The sequence below is a fragment of the Daphnia pulex genome, chromosome 6 (genome assembly GCF_021134715.1).
Source record: "Daphnia pulex isolate KAP4 chromosome 6, ASM2113471v1".
Taxonomy (NCBI): Eukaryota; Metazoa; Arthropoda; class Branchiopoda; order Diplostraca; family Daphniidae; genus Daphnia; species Daphnia pulex.
Genome location: NC_060022.1, coordinates 1,060,057 through 1,075,013, shown reverse-complemented (window position 1 = coordinate 1,075,013; position 14,957 = coordinate 1,060,057). Strand labels below are relative to the sequence as shown.

The window sequence follows — 14,957 nt, the reverse complement described above, 5'->3', positions numbered from 1 at the left end:
ACACTAGTTGCTAAGTTCCAGCCGAAAGAACATTCGACTCCAATAACGATCAAACAAATGTTCCCATGGCGATGTCGCCACGGATTTGTTGTTTATTAAAGGTAAACAATAAGAGAAACAACACACCGTAATGGTTTTTCTTTATATAAATATGGGCACAAAACACAAACAAATAAACAAGTGAGCGGTAGAAAATCAAGAGAGTTTGGAAGTGGAGAGAAAAGGAAGAGTGAAAGTGAATCAAAGGAGCTGAAAAGAAAGTACTGTTGTTCAAAGAATCGCGCTGGCAAAGTAACAACACGCGATGCTAACAACAATAAGGGAAGAACGAGAGGTAGCTGGATTGATTATTTAACACTACAAAACATTCCGCTCCGCAAACAAAACAGAAAATAATGAACAACAAAAGAATCAAAAATCAAATGAAGCGAATTTTGACGAGTTGTCTGAATGTGTGTGTGTGTATATATGTTTTTGAGCTTGTGATCTGCGATGGGGGGACTTGTCATGTGAAGCGAGCTCGCGATACACCTGAATGCACGTCTGTTTCGTATTTTTTTTCTTTCCATTTAGCGTTTTCATAAATCTTATTCAGTTTAATTAAGTGATGAAAGACGTGAACTGGGGAGCGTTGAAGCTATTGAAAAATTGCATAATATACTGTACAAGTATAATTTACTTCGTCGAAATGTGTGTGGAATGTCAAATCACTCGTCGATCATCAAGACACTTTTTGTTTCAGTTATTTTCACTCTTTAAGAATCTGGATTACCAAAGCCTGAAATTTTACGTGATGTGTGTTTGAACGAAAGCCGTTTATTTGCTTTGGGCGAAGCGTAGTGTGGTTCCTCAATATCAGCACTGCTGGTGGCGCCTTCGAATCCTTATAAGGAAGAACAAACTAAATCAGAACCAGTTCAACAAACTGTGGCGGAAAAACGACATACCTCTTTGTTTGTCTTGGCCAGAATTGTGACGGAAGATGGATGCCGGAAAGCCGTAAGACGTGTCAGACGAGAAAGTTACGTGTCCACCCGAACTTGAAGGAGGACCTGAGGAAGGATTCGCAGGCAAATCCATGGTATTGAAGAACGAGCCTAAATTTATTAAACGGAGCAGTTTTCACTTCAAAATCTGCTTGTGTTTCAACATAAGACATTTCGGCTTACCTGATAGGTTGCCGGATGATCCACCTGTGGGCACCGGTACACCTGGGCAACAAAGTTGCGCACAGAAATCCTCGAACGTCGCTGGCTCTTGAAGGTTTTGCGTAATCGTTTCCAACGCCTTGTATCTTTCTTCATAACTAAACGAAAGTATCACACATTATAGGCTAAAATTCTTTCACAAAATGACTGTTACAGATAAAGAATTATTACAAAGTGTGGAAGTATGGAATAGTGGAACGTGTGGCCCTTGATGCATTCAGTGCCGTAGCGCGTACCAGCCCTGGAAGAACTCGTTTGTCTATTATGCACTCGTTGAACAGGGGGCCAACAAATGGAACCTAAATTTAAAAGAAAAAAAAAGTCACAAGGTTTAATTAATTTTGCTTTCACACAAATGGTGTTTTGCTACTGACATCTGGTTTGCGGGAAATCTGAATACGGAACAATTGATTCGGCAGTGGATAGATAGTGATGAGAACATCGCAAAACTCGGTTGGTATTATTCCTCTTCGATAATCTCGGCTGTGTTCCGACCAGACAATGTGAACTTCATCGTTACCCAAATGACGCGTCTGTACAAATCCAAAGGAATAAAACAAAAAATAATTAGTAAACGACAGGTGCATCAACAACTAATGCATGCCAAATTATACTTTTTGAAGGAGAGCATCTTGATTGTGCGAAGGCATTCTAGTCGATACGTGAAAGATCACTTCCGTCAAAGAAGTGGCAAAGTAAGGGGCCGTTTCACCGGTAGAACGGTTCCGCTGCAAACCACCAAGAAAGCCAGTGTGCGTTTCCAGTTCAACCTAACCCAACCGAATAGACGAATTCTTATTTATTAAAAACTTGCAATTTACCTCCGCAATTTACCTCCCATGCTAATCCAGCGACAAAGTCTTCGAAAGCCTGACTTCCGCCAGAATTGGTAAGAATGGAATTTTTATCCTCTTGACCCGCTCCAACGTAGATGACGGCGATTTTGTGCGTCTCTCGACATTTCTATAGGGGAAATGGCAACATAGAGCATACTGAATGAAAGTGTTGTCATTAAAATCGAATTTACTTGACTGTCCAGATTTTTCAACTCCCGGAGAAGTTTGTCGCATTTCTTCAACAATTGCACTTGGCCTCGTTTATCCCATGAAGTTAACCCTAGTTGAGAAAAGAGCATACGGCTAAACTGGAAGGGAGACTGTGGATCTTCCGGAATGGGTTCTTCAGCCGGACGTCCTCTCATCCTAGACAAAATAAATATATCAGTGTACCACTCTTTTCCCCACAGAAAAACTAAAAATCCATTACCACTGATCGTTAGAATGCTTTTGATAAAAATCGAGTTCAATGTGTTTCTGGTGGAGCAAAGCATTGAGGGCTTCCTCTTCTTGTTCGGGCAACATTGTCGGTGGAGGCGGAGGTGGTGTAGTCAATGTATCAGCTTGTCTTCCAGCAGGAATGCATTCAGGACTTGTGTGTCCAATGAACAACAGAAGATCCTCAAGATTATCCATATCTTCGGCCGTGTCCTCCCATCTGGGCATGGAATTAGGAGGCCGATGACGCACCGAAAGCCGCGGAGGAGACGGCTGGATAATGGCTCCGTCTCCGCCAATGAACGAAGATGTCATCAACTCTTCGTGTTGGAAAGCGCGAGTGTTTATTAATGGCGGCGGTGGTTTTACTGGGCGTGTGAGGGTCGAATCATCCTTGAGTGAATATAATATCGACGAATCCCAACAGAATTTCCCGCCGAGGTTTCTCAAAATGATTCGTACCTGGATGAAATCGACCGAGATTAGGAAAATGAATTCAAGAAACACCTTTCAAATTGACTACCTGAGAACGAGCGGTTTGAAGGCCGGACAATGCACTCCCTGGAGGCGCTTCTAAGGTTGGCAATTCCACCAACGACATCAAAGTATCCTTATTTAACATAAAGAACTGGACTGACGGAGAGTGAAAGAGTTCGGCCGAGAGTTCATCGCCCTGAAAGTGGGGAAGGTCATCGTGTTCACAGACCATTGAGCTTAATCGGGCAGCACCAATTCCCATAGGGAAATGACCGAGATGGATGATCAAATGTTCCATTACCTATCCATCAGATAATCAAATAAATCAACTGTAACAAATAGATATTTTCATCCCAATCACCAACCATTCGAGCAGCCAATCGAACAGATCGTATATTAGCTTCGTTCTCGCCAGGGGCAGGTGCCACCTTGGCATGGGGCGATCTCTGATTGTAGCCATCCTTGGTTGGACTAGAGAGAGGTGAGTGTGGCGGGCTCAGAGTGGATAGATGCTCTCCAACATTATCAACACTAGGGTCTGCATCTTCAATGTCTAATGGTCGACTCCCTGCCACATGTCCTGTTCCGCCAATGTTACTTCCAGTAGCTACTGATTTCAGAACGCGGAAAACAGTTTCTAACAGAGGTGGTGATTTTGCTTGAGCCAAGGGCTTCAACAGAACTTCGTATGGCACCCGCATGCACCATTCTCCCAGGCAGATGGACAACGACAGGAGCAAACGTTTCGTTTGATCGTTGCAGCCGTGATTCGATGTCAGAGCCGAAAGCGTATGAGACAAGTCCTTTTGAGAAACAAAAAATTAATTTCAGTCGAACGAAAAGATGAATTTATGTTACTTCAACTATTGCTTGGGGAACGTCTGGATAGTGTTCGAGAAGGTAATCCGCGTGGTCGCAAAGGAGAAGGAGCATATCACACGCCACTTGTCCAATTAGACGGTTTTTGAACTATCCAAAAACAGAAAATTAATATTTAACACTAAAACAAAGGTCTAGGATTTAAAAAAAAATCCAATTCACAAAATTGGGTTATTAAAACATTGGTAAATCTTAGTTGAGAAACGTTAATAGCACACAACTAACATTAGCTGTCGCATTGTAAATCGTAAAAAGTTACGTGAAAACACCAACACACGCTACACTATTAAACTACGTTTACAATAGCACAAAGGCAAGCACAAGTGAAATAAATTTGCAAAATTATTTCGACGAGATTATTTGATGTTAAAATAATTAATAAAAACAACGTAAATAAAAATTAAGTGATGGCTTATGTGTGAAAAAATTAACGAACCTCCGAATTTGAGGAGGACTTTGGTTGGGTGGTGGGAATGCACTGCTGCGCATGTACGGCGACCGACAAATACACAAACACACACGCGCGCAAAGATACAAAACAAAAAAGTCATCAATCAAAGCCACAAGAAGACAAACACAATAAGTCAAGCATTAATGTGTGTAGCAGAAAGCAAGCCAAAATGAACAAACAAAACGAAGGCAGTGTGAAACATTGACTCGCCCCATATTTTAAACTCCCGTGTAAATAAAGCACTACAACGGTGAACGAACGTTAAAAATGGACACGAGAATTGAATTACCTTGAGCACAGCCAAAAGGACGGCAATAGCTTCCTTGACTTTAGAGTGCTTTGTGCCGTGAGCCAATTGGCAGTAAACATAAACGGCCAGACTGGAAATGGCAACGCAACGGCCAACACTGGTGGCTTCACGTTTGGCCGATTTTAATACCAAGGCCACGATATGTTCCTGTAAGCGAAAAAACGAACAATTGCAAATAAACGGGAAATTGCTTTTTTCGAATTTAAGACAATTTTATACTTTGATGTCGTTACAGTTGATAAGGTTGTACTCGTTGGGTACTGGCTGAAGTACAGGCGAATTAGGAAGACTTTCGGGAAAGAAAAGCAATGATCCAACTACAGAAATAGCCTCCACTCGTGAGCTCTGAAATTTAAAAAAAATCGGATGTTAGTAAACAGGTCTACATTGAAAACTGTATGAAAAATTACTCCTTTTAGATCATTGTTGGATATTATAGTATTTGCTGCATGAAGGAAATCTAACATTAACAAAGAATAACCGGGTTGTTGGAGGGAAAAGAAGCGTGCACCACAATATTTGATGACGGTATTGATAGCATCCTGTGGAATAGAAAAAAAAAAAAATTGTTTACACCACAAATGAGCAATGTAATAAAGTGTGGATTATTAATTATGCTTGGATTTACTTGATCTTGCCCGACTAGGGCGTGATGGATAGCCCGAAAGAAGAGCAAAAGTTGATTTCGTGGTAAGGGAATATCATGGGGCCGGACTACTACTGTGCAAAGTAGACGCAGCGCCATTATTTTCCCTTTGTGGTAAGAATTAGGTAATGCCAACGCCTGTAGCAAATAAATCGGTATGTATTTAACAGTTGAACTAAAGCGTTAAAAAAATGCATTTAGGGTACCTTTTGACACCATGGAACAAGAATCAGAATGGGGGGGACGAAAGCCGGAAGAGGTGGTGTGGACACATTATCCAAGCTAACTCCTTGATTTTGACGAATCTGTGAGATGTGGGGAATTATTTTAACCACATGAATATTAAAAACAAAAATTTTATTTTTTTACCTTAATTAATATAGAACCCAATTCGACTAAATAATCGAAAATTGCAGCATGGATCTGAGGGTTGCGAACTTCATTTGGATCGCCCAAAGCCCCAAGCATCCGACGCCACATCACAACAGCCACATCTGGAAGCCAACCTTTTGCCTTTCCTCCAAACATAACAGATCGATTGTGCGAAGCATCACCATCAACAGCATCTAATTGCAAACAGAAAACAAATAAAAGAATAAATGGTTACGTCAAAAACAAATTAAAACGAACTTACCATATCCCTGATCCAAACCCATAACATCAATTTGCATTGGCGAATCTTTAAACGAATTTGTTTCGACGCCACTCGATGGTGATGGGGAACGAGATTCAGTTTCAGAATCGGAATAACGATTACTCTCCTCCAATCCTAAAAAAAAAATTTACATGTAAATAAACTAAATAACGAACGTTATTTTTTCGAATGATACTACCTTTTAAGTGCTTGATAGAATTCATAGAACGAGAACGCTTTCTAAAAAACTGCTTTCGAGGCTGTAGCGGACGTCGCAAAAGTTGCGCAGTGGATGGACTCTCGGTTGTTAGCATACGTGTAATTTTGTTCTCCACCGAAGTCGGCAAAGCTTAAAATTGGAAAGAAAAAAAGAGAAATCAAATAAAGGTCATGACATAGCTTTATAAAATTGTCGGTTGCTCTCGGCCCAAATTGCTTTAGATCTTGAAAACAAATCGGTAGCTTCAACACCTTATTATTGGTGATGTTCCGTTACAACGCAATCAATTTCTTGGCATTACGACGCTTTAAATAGAACATCACCGACTTGATTAACGATTTTTTTTAAAACATGGATCTCCTTACTTGGAACAGTGATGTGACCGTAGCGTTTGGCTTGATTTCTGGGACCGTTGATACGGTATTTGCGCGCAAAGTTACCCTCGCTGCGACTCCGTTCCACTTTCTTAGTGCGAGGAATATTCCACATCTCTGTAGTTTTTAACGAGGTGTCACCGGAGCTGCTATGTCGAGTGCGTTGAGGATGAACGAGGTGACCAGGAGTCATGACAGAATTTCGTGATCTCACAGAACCACTAGCTGATCGGGTCTCGTCTTGGGCAGGATTGGAATTGCCGGAATGATGCCCAGTTGCATCAAGGTTCGTCACGGCTGGCGAAGATACTGGAGTAGTGGCTGGTGTATTGATTTGACCGCTGCGTGGCTGGATGTTCTGCGGGAACGGACCTAAACTAGACAGCAGTTCTACGCGACCAGCTCTTCTTTTTTTGGCCTTCTGTTCACTCAATCGATCCAATGGAAGGTCACTCAAGTCCAAATGATACAGGTTCTTGGCCAAAACTCTAGTAAGTATATCCATCGTTTTCTAAATGACAAACACATCGACATAAATAAGACCAACTTCAATTCTCAATTCAATAAACAATAAACTATTTACCGCCCATTCTCGAATCAACTCTTCCCAAACTGTCAATCCTGATAGAGTTAGGACAAACTGATCCCAGAGATCCACCGTGATTACAACATTAAGATTTGCTCGTATCCAAGTAACAATAAGAGTCTGGAACAAAGCGGGGGCTAGACGGTTACCCAGTGTATCCTCTTTCTTGTCAGGTACTTTGTTACCCAGAACTTGTGAAGTGACTTGCAACAACACTAACAGTAATTGCTCCCTGTATAGAACAAAAACCAAAATATGTATATGGAATTATTTTAATTTGATTTTAAGTTAATGCATACCAAGTTTTTTGTTCCATCGGTGAATTCATGACCATGTAGCGATAAATATTCAAAACTCGTTTACATATGTCAACCTGTTCTTCCAGAAAGACCAATGACCCCGGCGGTACCCAACTCATAAAAACACTGGCCACTTGTGTGATGAAGATTTGCAAAACATTCTAAATCATCAATACATGAAGGAAAAGGTTTAATGACAAAACTAATAACCCAAACCAAGTTTTGATCAAATTATGTACCTGCATTCCAGCATAAACATTAGTGTGTTCTCTGGAAGCATTTCGCTGTGAAACCGAATCTTCTATTGGCTCATGCATGAAAGGAGGAGCATCAACCTAAAACGACACATAATCACGACTGTCAAAATAATGAAATCATAAATATTTAATTTAATTTTTAATTCAAACTTTTCTGTGTATCCAATCCCGATACAGTGACAGAATTTTCCGAATACTCGGCGATTGCTGTAAAGGCAACAAAAATGCCTGGCGGTACAATTCTACCACAAGGTTAACGTTCTCTCTGGTTCCGAAGAGCACGTCTTGGACAACGGTTACTTCATTACGGTGTTGTTCGCTGATTTAAAAAAAATCGTATTTATTCATCACGCATTCGTAAGATTAGAACGGCAATCGTAAAATGAAATCTATACCTAATGTACGTCGGGGCTTCCCTTTCTGATATTTGACTGTAGAAAGAGGACTCCATAGCAGGGGACCCAATATGCTGCGGAAGAACTGCGGCACAAGTTGCAAAGTTGACATCGTGATGATGGGTAGATTGGGGGACATGGGTGAGATTCGCTAACCATTTTAACACAACAACTCGACAGCAAATGAAAGGCTGTTTGGCATTGCTGCTAGGGTCGTTAGGACCAAGGCGCCGAAGGTCTGAGATGTCTGGAGGAACAATTATAAAGATATTAGTTGATAAGTGGAAACATGGAATCAAAGCAGCAGACTTACCCAAATCAGGTCTATAGACGTTAGTACGTTCGGAAATTTCCGGAAATATGTGTGGTAAGAAGAATGTTTGAAATTTCTGAAGCAGAAATGAGAAACAACGCTGTGGACGACCCAAATGTTTATCCCTCCATTCGATCCGCATCACCTAAAAAATACAGTTTTCTCAGTAAACTGCTTGTTAAACGATGAGATAAAAGTTTACCTGGGTAATCATAAACTCCATCAACGAGTCCAAAAAGAATCGGCAAGAATCGTCAATCCCTTTTTCACCCGCTTGTGGTGGAATAAGCGGTAAGAGCTCTGTTGGAGTAGCAACATCTGAGTTTCCAGTAATAAAAAAAATAAAACAATAAAAACACAAATTAGAAAAACAGTTTCTTAAACCTTTAAAGAACGAGAAGAAAACCATGAAGAAACTCACTGAGACCAGTACTGGGGTAAACGATAGCAGGCTGATTTGGAAATCCTGGAACTAAACAAGCAAACATGGAGTGAATTCCACTATCTGCTTGTTCACCAAGGATTTGATACCACAAAATAAACAATCTAGGTAGAAATATAGAAATATGGTTAACAAACTCAAAATATATAGCTCAACTCAAATAATTACTTCATGGAATCTTTCCTGAGCTTTGTATTGTTGGCAGGATGCAACAGTCGCTTGAACAAACGAGTAAGGGCATGTTTTTGCCATCTTTTCTGGAGGAGTTCAGGAAGAAGTAGCAAAATCTTTTCTAGCAAGACAAGCACTGCATCCAACTCCTCTCTTTGTACTCGGTGGCCTGTTAGAAAAAAAAGGGGTTAGAAAATGGATTTTGGTGTGTGAGTATGATGAATGCACTTTTTTGCTTAAGTGTTGATTCTGTTGTGGTAAAAGAATCATAAAATATGTGGAAAACTGGACTGTAGTAGGTCTCAAGTAACGACTTAGCGTCATTAGGTTCAGCATGATCTAATAAGAAAATGTAGTTGGTTAATTTAGTTTTGGTTTGGAAATAATGAAAGAAACTCACCCAAAACAATTTTTAGATGCCTAAACCTTGTAGGAATGTCACGTTTTCCATCCAAGAATTTTTGTGTAGATTTCTTAACATCAATGCTAGCCTTCTTACTAAACATCTTCCTTTGTAAACTTCAATATGTATCCAGAATCATGAATAACACAAGCACCAAATACTGTAGAGAATTCTTGCCATCAGATGACAGTTGCTGATCATTCAAGGCACAAAAAGAAGTTTATTCATTTTGTTTGATTATCAGGCACATGCTGGACAGCAACCAAATTGTTTAACCAGCCAGACAGCTAATAGCAAGCTAAAAATAAAATTCTCTGCAATTATTATACATGGATAATGTGATGTTAATGACAAGAAATAGCCACACCTCTCATTTCCAAGTTCATCACTATTCGTTCACAACGACACACGACTGCTACTGACGATAAAGCTGGACAACAACAGACTAATAAAAAAAGTAATCGAATTCGATTTGCCGAGAGAAAATTTTGTTTTTGTTGAATTTGAAAATTGAGTAACACTTAAAGTATAAAACGCAACTTTAGTTGTCGGAGTTGTGTGTTTCGTGTTTGTCCCATAACAAATCAAGATGGTCAATGGAGTAATCGGCAATGTTGCTTTGAGTAAAGTGTACACGACTTAGCCGCTTTTAATCCTTAAAGAATTTTAAAATTCGTTTGGACAAGTGTAATCGCCAAGCTCCCGATTGAGGCCACAAACTTGTGACTTTTCCACATTTTTCCTCATGTTAATTTTAAAGGTTAAAGCAAATATGTTACCTCTGTCTGTTAGTTTCGTCAAGTAAAATATACGAATACAAAAAACAACAATCGCTGGGCAAGATTCCCGTTAAGTTAACGGAAATAAATGGAGGACAAATAGTCCCGAACGAAACGTAAGGTAAAATTTTTATTGAGTTTTTAATTTGCTGAAGCCAATTTAAGAGAAAGTGTCCGATGCGCCTTGACTTGACTAGTTCTTTGCATGGCGCTGGTGGATTAAACATAGAAATACGCATGAGTATTTTTATCGTCATTTCATTAACGATAATGAAATTAAATACTCTTAAATAATTTTATATTATCTTTCGACGTTAATGTAATAAAATTTGTCGGACGAAACACGGATACTTGATACGTCTAAATTCTTACGCATATTAAGACATAGCGTCTAAATAATTAGTTAATGTATTTATTTTTAATTCGGGTAACTGTCACGTGACAAAAATTCTTATTGTGTTATTACTTGTAATTTTTAGTTATTGTAAAAGACGGTCGTTTTGTACATGCCGTTATTTGATCCAGAGGGTTTCTCCTACCGGCTGTCTGTTGAACTACACTTGACAACAAACAAAAAAAACATCCGCAGTAGTCGTCTGGTAGAGTAAAATAGGGCTACGCGATTTTACTTGATTATTCCCGAAAACAAGTCATTCCATGTACAATTTGCTTTTCTGAATGTCTGAATCTTTGATTTTGAGAAGAGGAAAAAATAGAATAATTTAAACTTACTGTGTGCCTTCTGCTCTTGTTGATAAAGTAGCCAATGTTAAAGAGAATTCGTTACAGTCGTGCATGACGAATGTGTTCAAGGTTAGGTGTAACATGGACAGTCAAAGAAGTTGATATCCTGATTGAAATTCCCAACTAGATAAGAAAATAATATGCCGCTCGCTAGTCGCTGTATTGCTTGGTGGGTGTTAGTGGCTTTCACAGTTGCAGTTATAGTTTATTTTGGATCAAATAAAAACCCAAGAAATGCCCTGGATAACTTATTTCAAAAGTGCTCTGAAAATAAAGGCAAGTTTTGGACTGTTTCATTACTATTAACTTTAAAACAATTTTCCAAACACTTAATTTCTTTCTTTCTTTTCCAAAGGGACCAGTAACGAAGATACAAATATACTCTGTTTATGGCTAAAAGATTCAAAAATTCTTGATCTTGCCGGGAGGTAAAGCAAGTTGCCTGACGTAACCTTGAGTTACCAGATGTATGATTAGCAAAATTGTTTGTTCTTTTCTATTAGGTTACCAGAATTAGGTGTGAAAAATTTAGAAGATGTCTATAATTTGGAAGATCTCAAAATCAAGACACTGCTTGGTCCAGATGAAGCACAAAGATGGTTATCGGCTCGCCGATCGCTTCCCTTAGATCCAAGCAAGTTGCCCGGTCTAAAGGAAAAGTTTTTGATTGACTCAGCTCAACAGGCAGCTTGGAAATGGGGTAATTTTAGAGACACAATTTTTCAAAATTTGACTCATTAAAAATCGTTGATTTGAATTTAGTGAAAGAAATCGCCGTTTTGCTACTTATTGTCTGGGGAATAAGTCGTCTAGCTATCAGCTGTGGCTTGATTCGGTCTTTTTGTCCAATTTCTGCAAACGGCCCTGTTTCCCTTGGGATCATTGACTTTTTCGTCGATGCTGATATTAAACAAACTTTTTTGCACTGGTTAAGTGGAAACAGGGCACTAGCTAAAAACGCTCAAGTCGATTTCCATTGGGAAGAACCTCTGATGGTTGGAAACACTGTATCCTTTACTGTTCAAGTAATCATTGATTCAATTCATCTACATTTTCCACTGCTTAAAATAATAACTTTCGAATTCAGTTTTTTCAACGGTGGAGTAGAAGACCATATCCAGTAAGCGACGCCGATTCGATCCGTATCAACATTAGGCAAGGAGCCAACAAAATAGCTGCAGCTGTACAAATTGGTAGCTCAATGGCAACCGAAGCGAATTTGGTGAAGGCAACCTTTACTGTTCGCAGAGCCGGCCAGTATCATATTGATATTAATTTGGGGTCCATTCCCATCCGGGGCAGTCCATTTGTCAAATACTTCCGACCGGGTCCACCCGATCCTTCCAAAACTACGCTTGTTCGTCCAACATCGATGGTGGTCTGTACGGCTGGTATCTCTCATCAGTTGCTTCTGGAACCTCGTGATGAATACGGCAACTATTGTTCATGGAACCATGATGCCCCAGGACAGCAAAAAGCCCTTGATGCATTTTCCTGCGAAGCGTATGCAATAGGGTCATCCGACATAGTAAGACCTCTTGTTCAGTGGCTTTGGGTGGAGTTGATGCACCGACTCATCATCAACGTAACATTCAACGAAGAAGGCATTTACGGAGTTCGTCTTAAACTTGATGATAGCATAATTAACAAAGGCGAATTCAACATGATTGCACTGTCGAGAAGCGAAGCCGTTCAAGTCGAGAAGGCCCTTGTAACAAGAACGGCAACGTACGAAACAAAACTGCTGACGATCAATGGAGAGAAGTGGAATAAGAACAAAAAAGTGTTTTTCTCCATTTCACCAAAACAAATCGCCTTGAAAGAATATATTCTTGGAATCATTCCCAAACGTTTGGCGACTTTCCGCTTGTGTCCAGCAACCAAAGTATAACATTTTCCCTGTTCAACGTGGCAATGAATCTATAATCATCTGATTTTTTTACTAGGTTACATTTCTTAAAAATACCAATAAACAGGAATTCCCTGTTTTGGTTATTGAAGATGGCGCGCAGTTCACCGTAGAGTTGTCCAGCAAAGAAGCGCACCTTATGGCCGCATCTTTTGCGCATTATCTACTAAAAAATATTGGTATTGTACATTTTTCTTTACTTTTAAAAGTAAAAAATCAATTTGTATAATTTTCTCTTTCGCTCTCAGGTGGCTCGGAAACTTTTACCGACAAGCAAGGATTTTTTTATCAAGAAATTCGAAAATTTCATCAGAAAAAGCCGCACGAGAAATTATTGCTTCGCGTCGAACGTGACAAAATCTTGGAATCGGTAGTCAATTCAAAGTTGAATCCTAGCCCGGATCGCTATAATAATCATTATTTTTTCCTCTATGCAGTCAATGAAATTGACAAAGTCTTTCAGTACCACCGATTGGTGCAGAAATTATGAAATAAGTTTTATCGGTGAACAAGGTAAACAGATTACAAGTTATTCAATGTTTTGTCGCTTTACTTCACAATTCGCATTTGAATTTAGGCCTTGATTGGGGAGGATTGCGTCGTGAATGGATCGAGTTACTTTGCGTTGCCATTTTCGACCGGAGACACAGTGGTTTGTTTACCAGTTTCTCTGAGGACGGCCAGGCGTTAGTCCATCCAAATCCCAAGATGCCTGCATCTTGTAAGCTAAAACACTATGAATTTGCCGGTAAATTGGTCGGTAAATGTCTCTACGAGTCTTCACTGGTAAAATAACTTCAAATATTTGAATTATCTTGAAAGTTGAATGTTATCAAACATTGTTAATAGGGAGCCACTTACCGGCAGTTGATAAAAGCGCGTTTCACTCGATCGTTTCTCGCCCAGTTGATAGGACTTCGTATTAATTACAAGTACTTTGAACACGACGATCCTCCACTATTTCTATCGAAAATCAAATACATTGAAGAGAACGACGTTTCGGATATGGAACTGACGTTCACAGAAGATGAATACGACGAACAAGGAAAACTATTTCGGGTACGCTTTTGATTTTGTAATCTTCGTTTTACTTCTGATTAACAATTTATGTCTTCTTAGACTGTGGAATTGATCCCAGCCGGAACTCGGATAGCAGTTGACAACGTCAACAAATACCGATATCTAGATGCTTTAGCCCAGCATCGGTTAGTAAACTCCGTCAGAGATCAAGTCGATGCGTTTATCCGTGGATTAGGTGAATTGGTCCCCGATAATCTTCTTAGCATCTTTGACGAAAACGAACTCGAGGTAATGTCAGATAGTCTTACAAAATTAAATTAGTTGCTGATGATTGCTTCATATCAGCTGCTCGTTTGCGGCACAAGCGATTATAGCGTTGCCGAGATGAAGGCGCACCATGCTGCCATTGGTTCTTCTCCGGAATTCCAGAAAGTATTATCTTGGTTTTGGACAGCCGTCACAAATTTCGGATCAGAAGAAATGTCTCGCCTACTCCAGTTCACCACTGGATCGTCGCAGCTACCACCCGGGGGATTGAGTGAACTTCAACCCAAACTTCAAATCGCGGCTTCTCCGTGCTTTGGCACCCTTCCCACCGCACATACTTGGTAATATTTTATTAGTTTAAAACTGACGTTGAGTCTTAACGTTTTCTTGTTTGAATCATTCAGTTTCAATCAGTTATGTCTGCCTGACTACGAAAACTACGAACAATTTGAAAAGGCCTTGTTGATAGCTATAAATGAAGGCAGCGAAGGATTCGGTTTAGTTTAACTCATTGAAAACGAGTAGCAACGAAGTTTTGTACTTGTTTATTCTCCAAGTCAATCGAACAGAAAATACTAGTTTCGGCGGTTTTGTTTAGATATTTTGTCCAGTGCGGTGTGTGTACTTATATATTAACTAATAATCTCACCAACAGGACCTTTCTGCAAATTCTTATCATATGTACTTAGTTGTTAGCTCAACAGTCTTTTTCTACCAATATTTCGATTGAAAGAGGATCATAATAACCGATGTTATAAAATATCATACACCTCCCTCCCAGTTGCAGCTCATTCCCACTATACATAGCTATACTGTTATTGTTGAAGTACATTTGTCATCAATACACCAGTTCTCACTTTATTTCTGTCGTTTAATGGACAATCATTCGCTCGCTTTCA

The 14,957-nt window shown here is 39.6% G+C and overlaps 2 protein-coding genes across 6 annotated transcripts; one reads left to right on the top strand and one right to left on the bottom strand.

The window, feature by feature from the left end:
* Positions 1 to 43: 43 nt before the first annotated feature.
* LOC124195396 (ral GTPase-activating protein subunit alpha-1-like) lies at positions 44 to 9,940 on the bottom strand. Of its 4 annotated transcripts, none has more exons than XM_046589771.1 (34): positions 9,707 to 9,940; positions 9,337 to 9,637; positions 9,165 to 9,275; positions 8,934 to 9,105; positions 8,745 to 8,869; positions 8,526 to 8,641; positions 8,324 to 8,468; positions 8,011 to 8,257; positions 7,766 to 7,934; positions 7,598 to 7,693; positions 7,359 to 7,519; positions 7,057 to 7,291; positions 6,465 to 6,984; positions 6,079 to 6,228; positions 5,880 to 6,014; positions 5,615 to 5,811; positions 5,452 to 5,550; positions 5,228 to 5,383; positions 5,010 to 5,141; positions 4,819 to 4,944; positions 4,579 to 4,746; positions 4,275 to 4,319; positions 3,818 to 3,928; positions 3,325 to 3,762; positions 3,006 to 3,260; positions 2,475 to 2,944; positions 2,236 to 2,410; positions 2,043 to 2,171; positions 1,823 to 1,978; positions 1,583 to 1,741; positions 1,380 to 1,507; positions 1,170 to 1,306; positions 948 to 1,097; positions 44 to 883 (listed from the first exon to the last, which is right to left on the bottom strand). In XM_046589771.1, exons 2-34 carry the CDS (start codon positions 9,440 to 9,442, stop codon positions 756 to 758), a joined length of 5,847 nt encoding a protein of 1,948 aa, XP_046445727.1. In that variant the 5' UTR covers positions 9,443 to 9,637; positions 9,707 to 9,940; the 3' UTR covers positions 44 to 755. The 4 variants fall into 4 exon arrangements, with proteins under 4 accessions (XP_046445727.1, XP_046445729.1, XP_046445728.1 ...); XM_046589773.1 differs by having other exon boundaries at positions 4,275 to 4,316; positions 9,707 to 9,939; XM_046589772.1 differs by having other exon boundaries at positions 9,337 to 9,940.
* Positions 9,941 to 10,044: 104 nt separating this feature from the next.
* On the top strand, positions 10,045 to 14,919 carry LOC124195399 (apoptosis-resistant E3 ubiquitin protein ligase 1-like). 2 transcript variants are annotated; one of them, XM_046589777.1, is made up of 14 exons: positions 10,045 to 10,239; positions 10,990 to 11,138; positions 11,218 to 11,290; positions 11,366 to 11,562; positions 11,625 to 11,887; positions 11,950 to 12,747; positions 12,809 to 12,950; positions 13,020 to 13,141; positions 13,209 to 13,284; positions 13,349 to 13,557; positions 13,621 to 13,830; positions 13,891 to 14,079; positions 14,137 to 14,399; positions 14,463 to 14,919. In XM_046589777.1, exons 2-14 carry the CDS (start codon positions 11,003 to 11,005, stop codon positions 14,563 to 14,565), a joined length of 2,781 nt encoding a protein of 926 aa, XP_046445733.1. In that variant the 5' UTR covers positions 10,045 to 10,239; positions 10,990 to 11,002; the 3' UTR covers positions 14,566 to 14,919. The 2 variants fall into 2 exon arrangements, with proteins under 2 accessions (XP_046445733.1, XP_046445732.1); XM_046589776.1 differs by lacking the exon at positions 10,045 to 10,239 and adding an exon at positions 10,696 to 10,931.
* Positions 14,920 to 14,957: the final 38 nt, after the last annotated feature.

What these genes read in the sequence shown, in the direction of transcription:
- LOC124195396 (XM_046589772.1), bottom strand. Translation starts at nt 9,442, where the DNA reads ATGTTTAGTAAGAAGGCTAGCATTGATGTTAAGAAATCTACACAAAAA. An exon ending in CCAACAATGATCTAAAAGGA is followed by an intron (nt 4,945 to 5,009) that starts GTAATTTTTCAT and finishes TTTAAATTTCAG; the next exon opens with AGCTCACGAGTGGAGGCTAT. An exon ending in TTCGATTGGCTGCTCGAATG is followed by an intron (nt 3,261 to 3,324) that starts GTTGGTGATTGG and finishes TCTGATGGATAG; the next exon opens with GTAATGGAACATTTGATCAT.
- LOC124195399 (XM_046589777.1), top strand. Translation starts at nt 11,003, where the DNA reads ATGCCGCTCGCTAGTCGCTGTATTGCTTGGTGGGTGTTAGTGGCTTTC. An exon ending in ACAGGCAGCTTGGAAATGGG is followed by an intron (nt 11,563 to 11,624) that starts GTAATTTTAGAG and finishes ATTTGAATTTAG; the next exon opens with TGAAAGAAATCGCCGTTTTG. An exon ending in AACAAGGAAAACTATTTCGG is followed by an intron (nt 13,831 to 13,890) that starts GTACGCTTTTGA and finishes ATGTCTTCTTAG; the next exon opens with ACTGTGGAATTGATCCCAGC.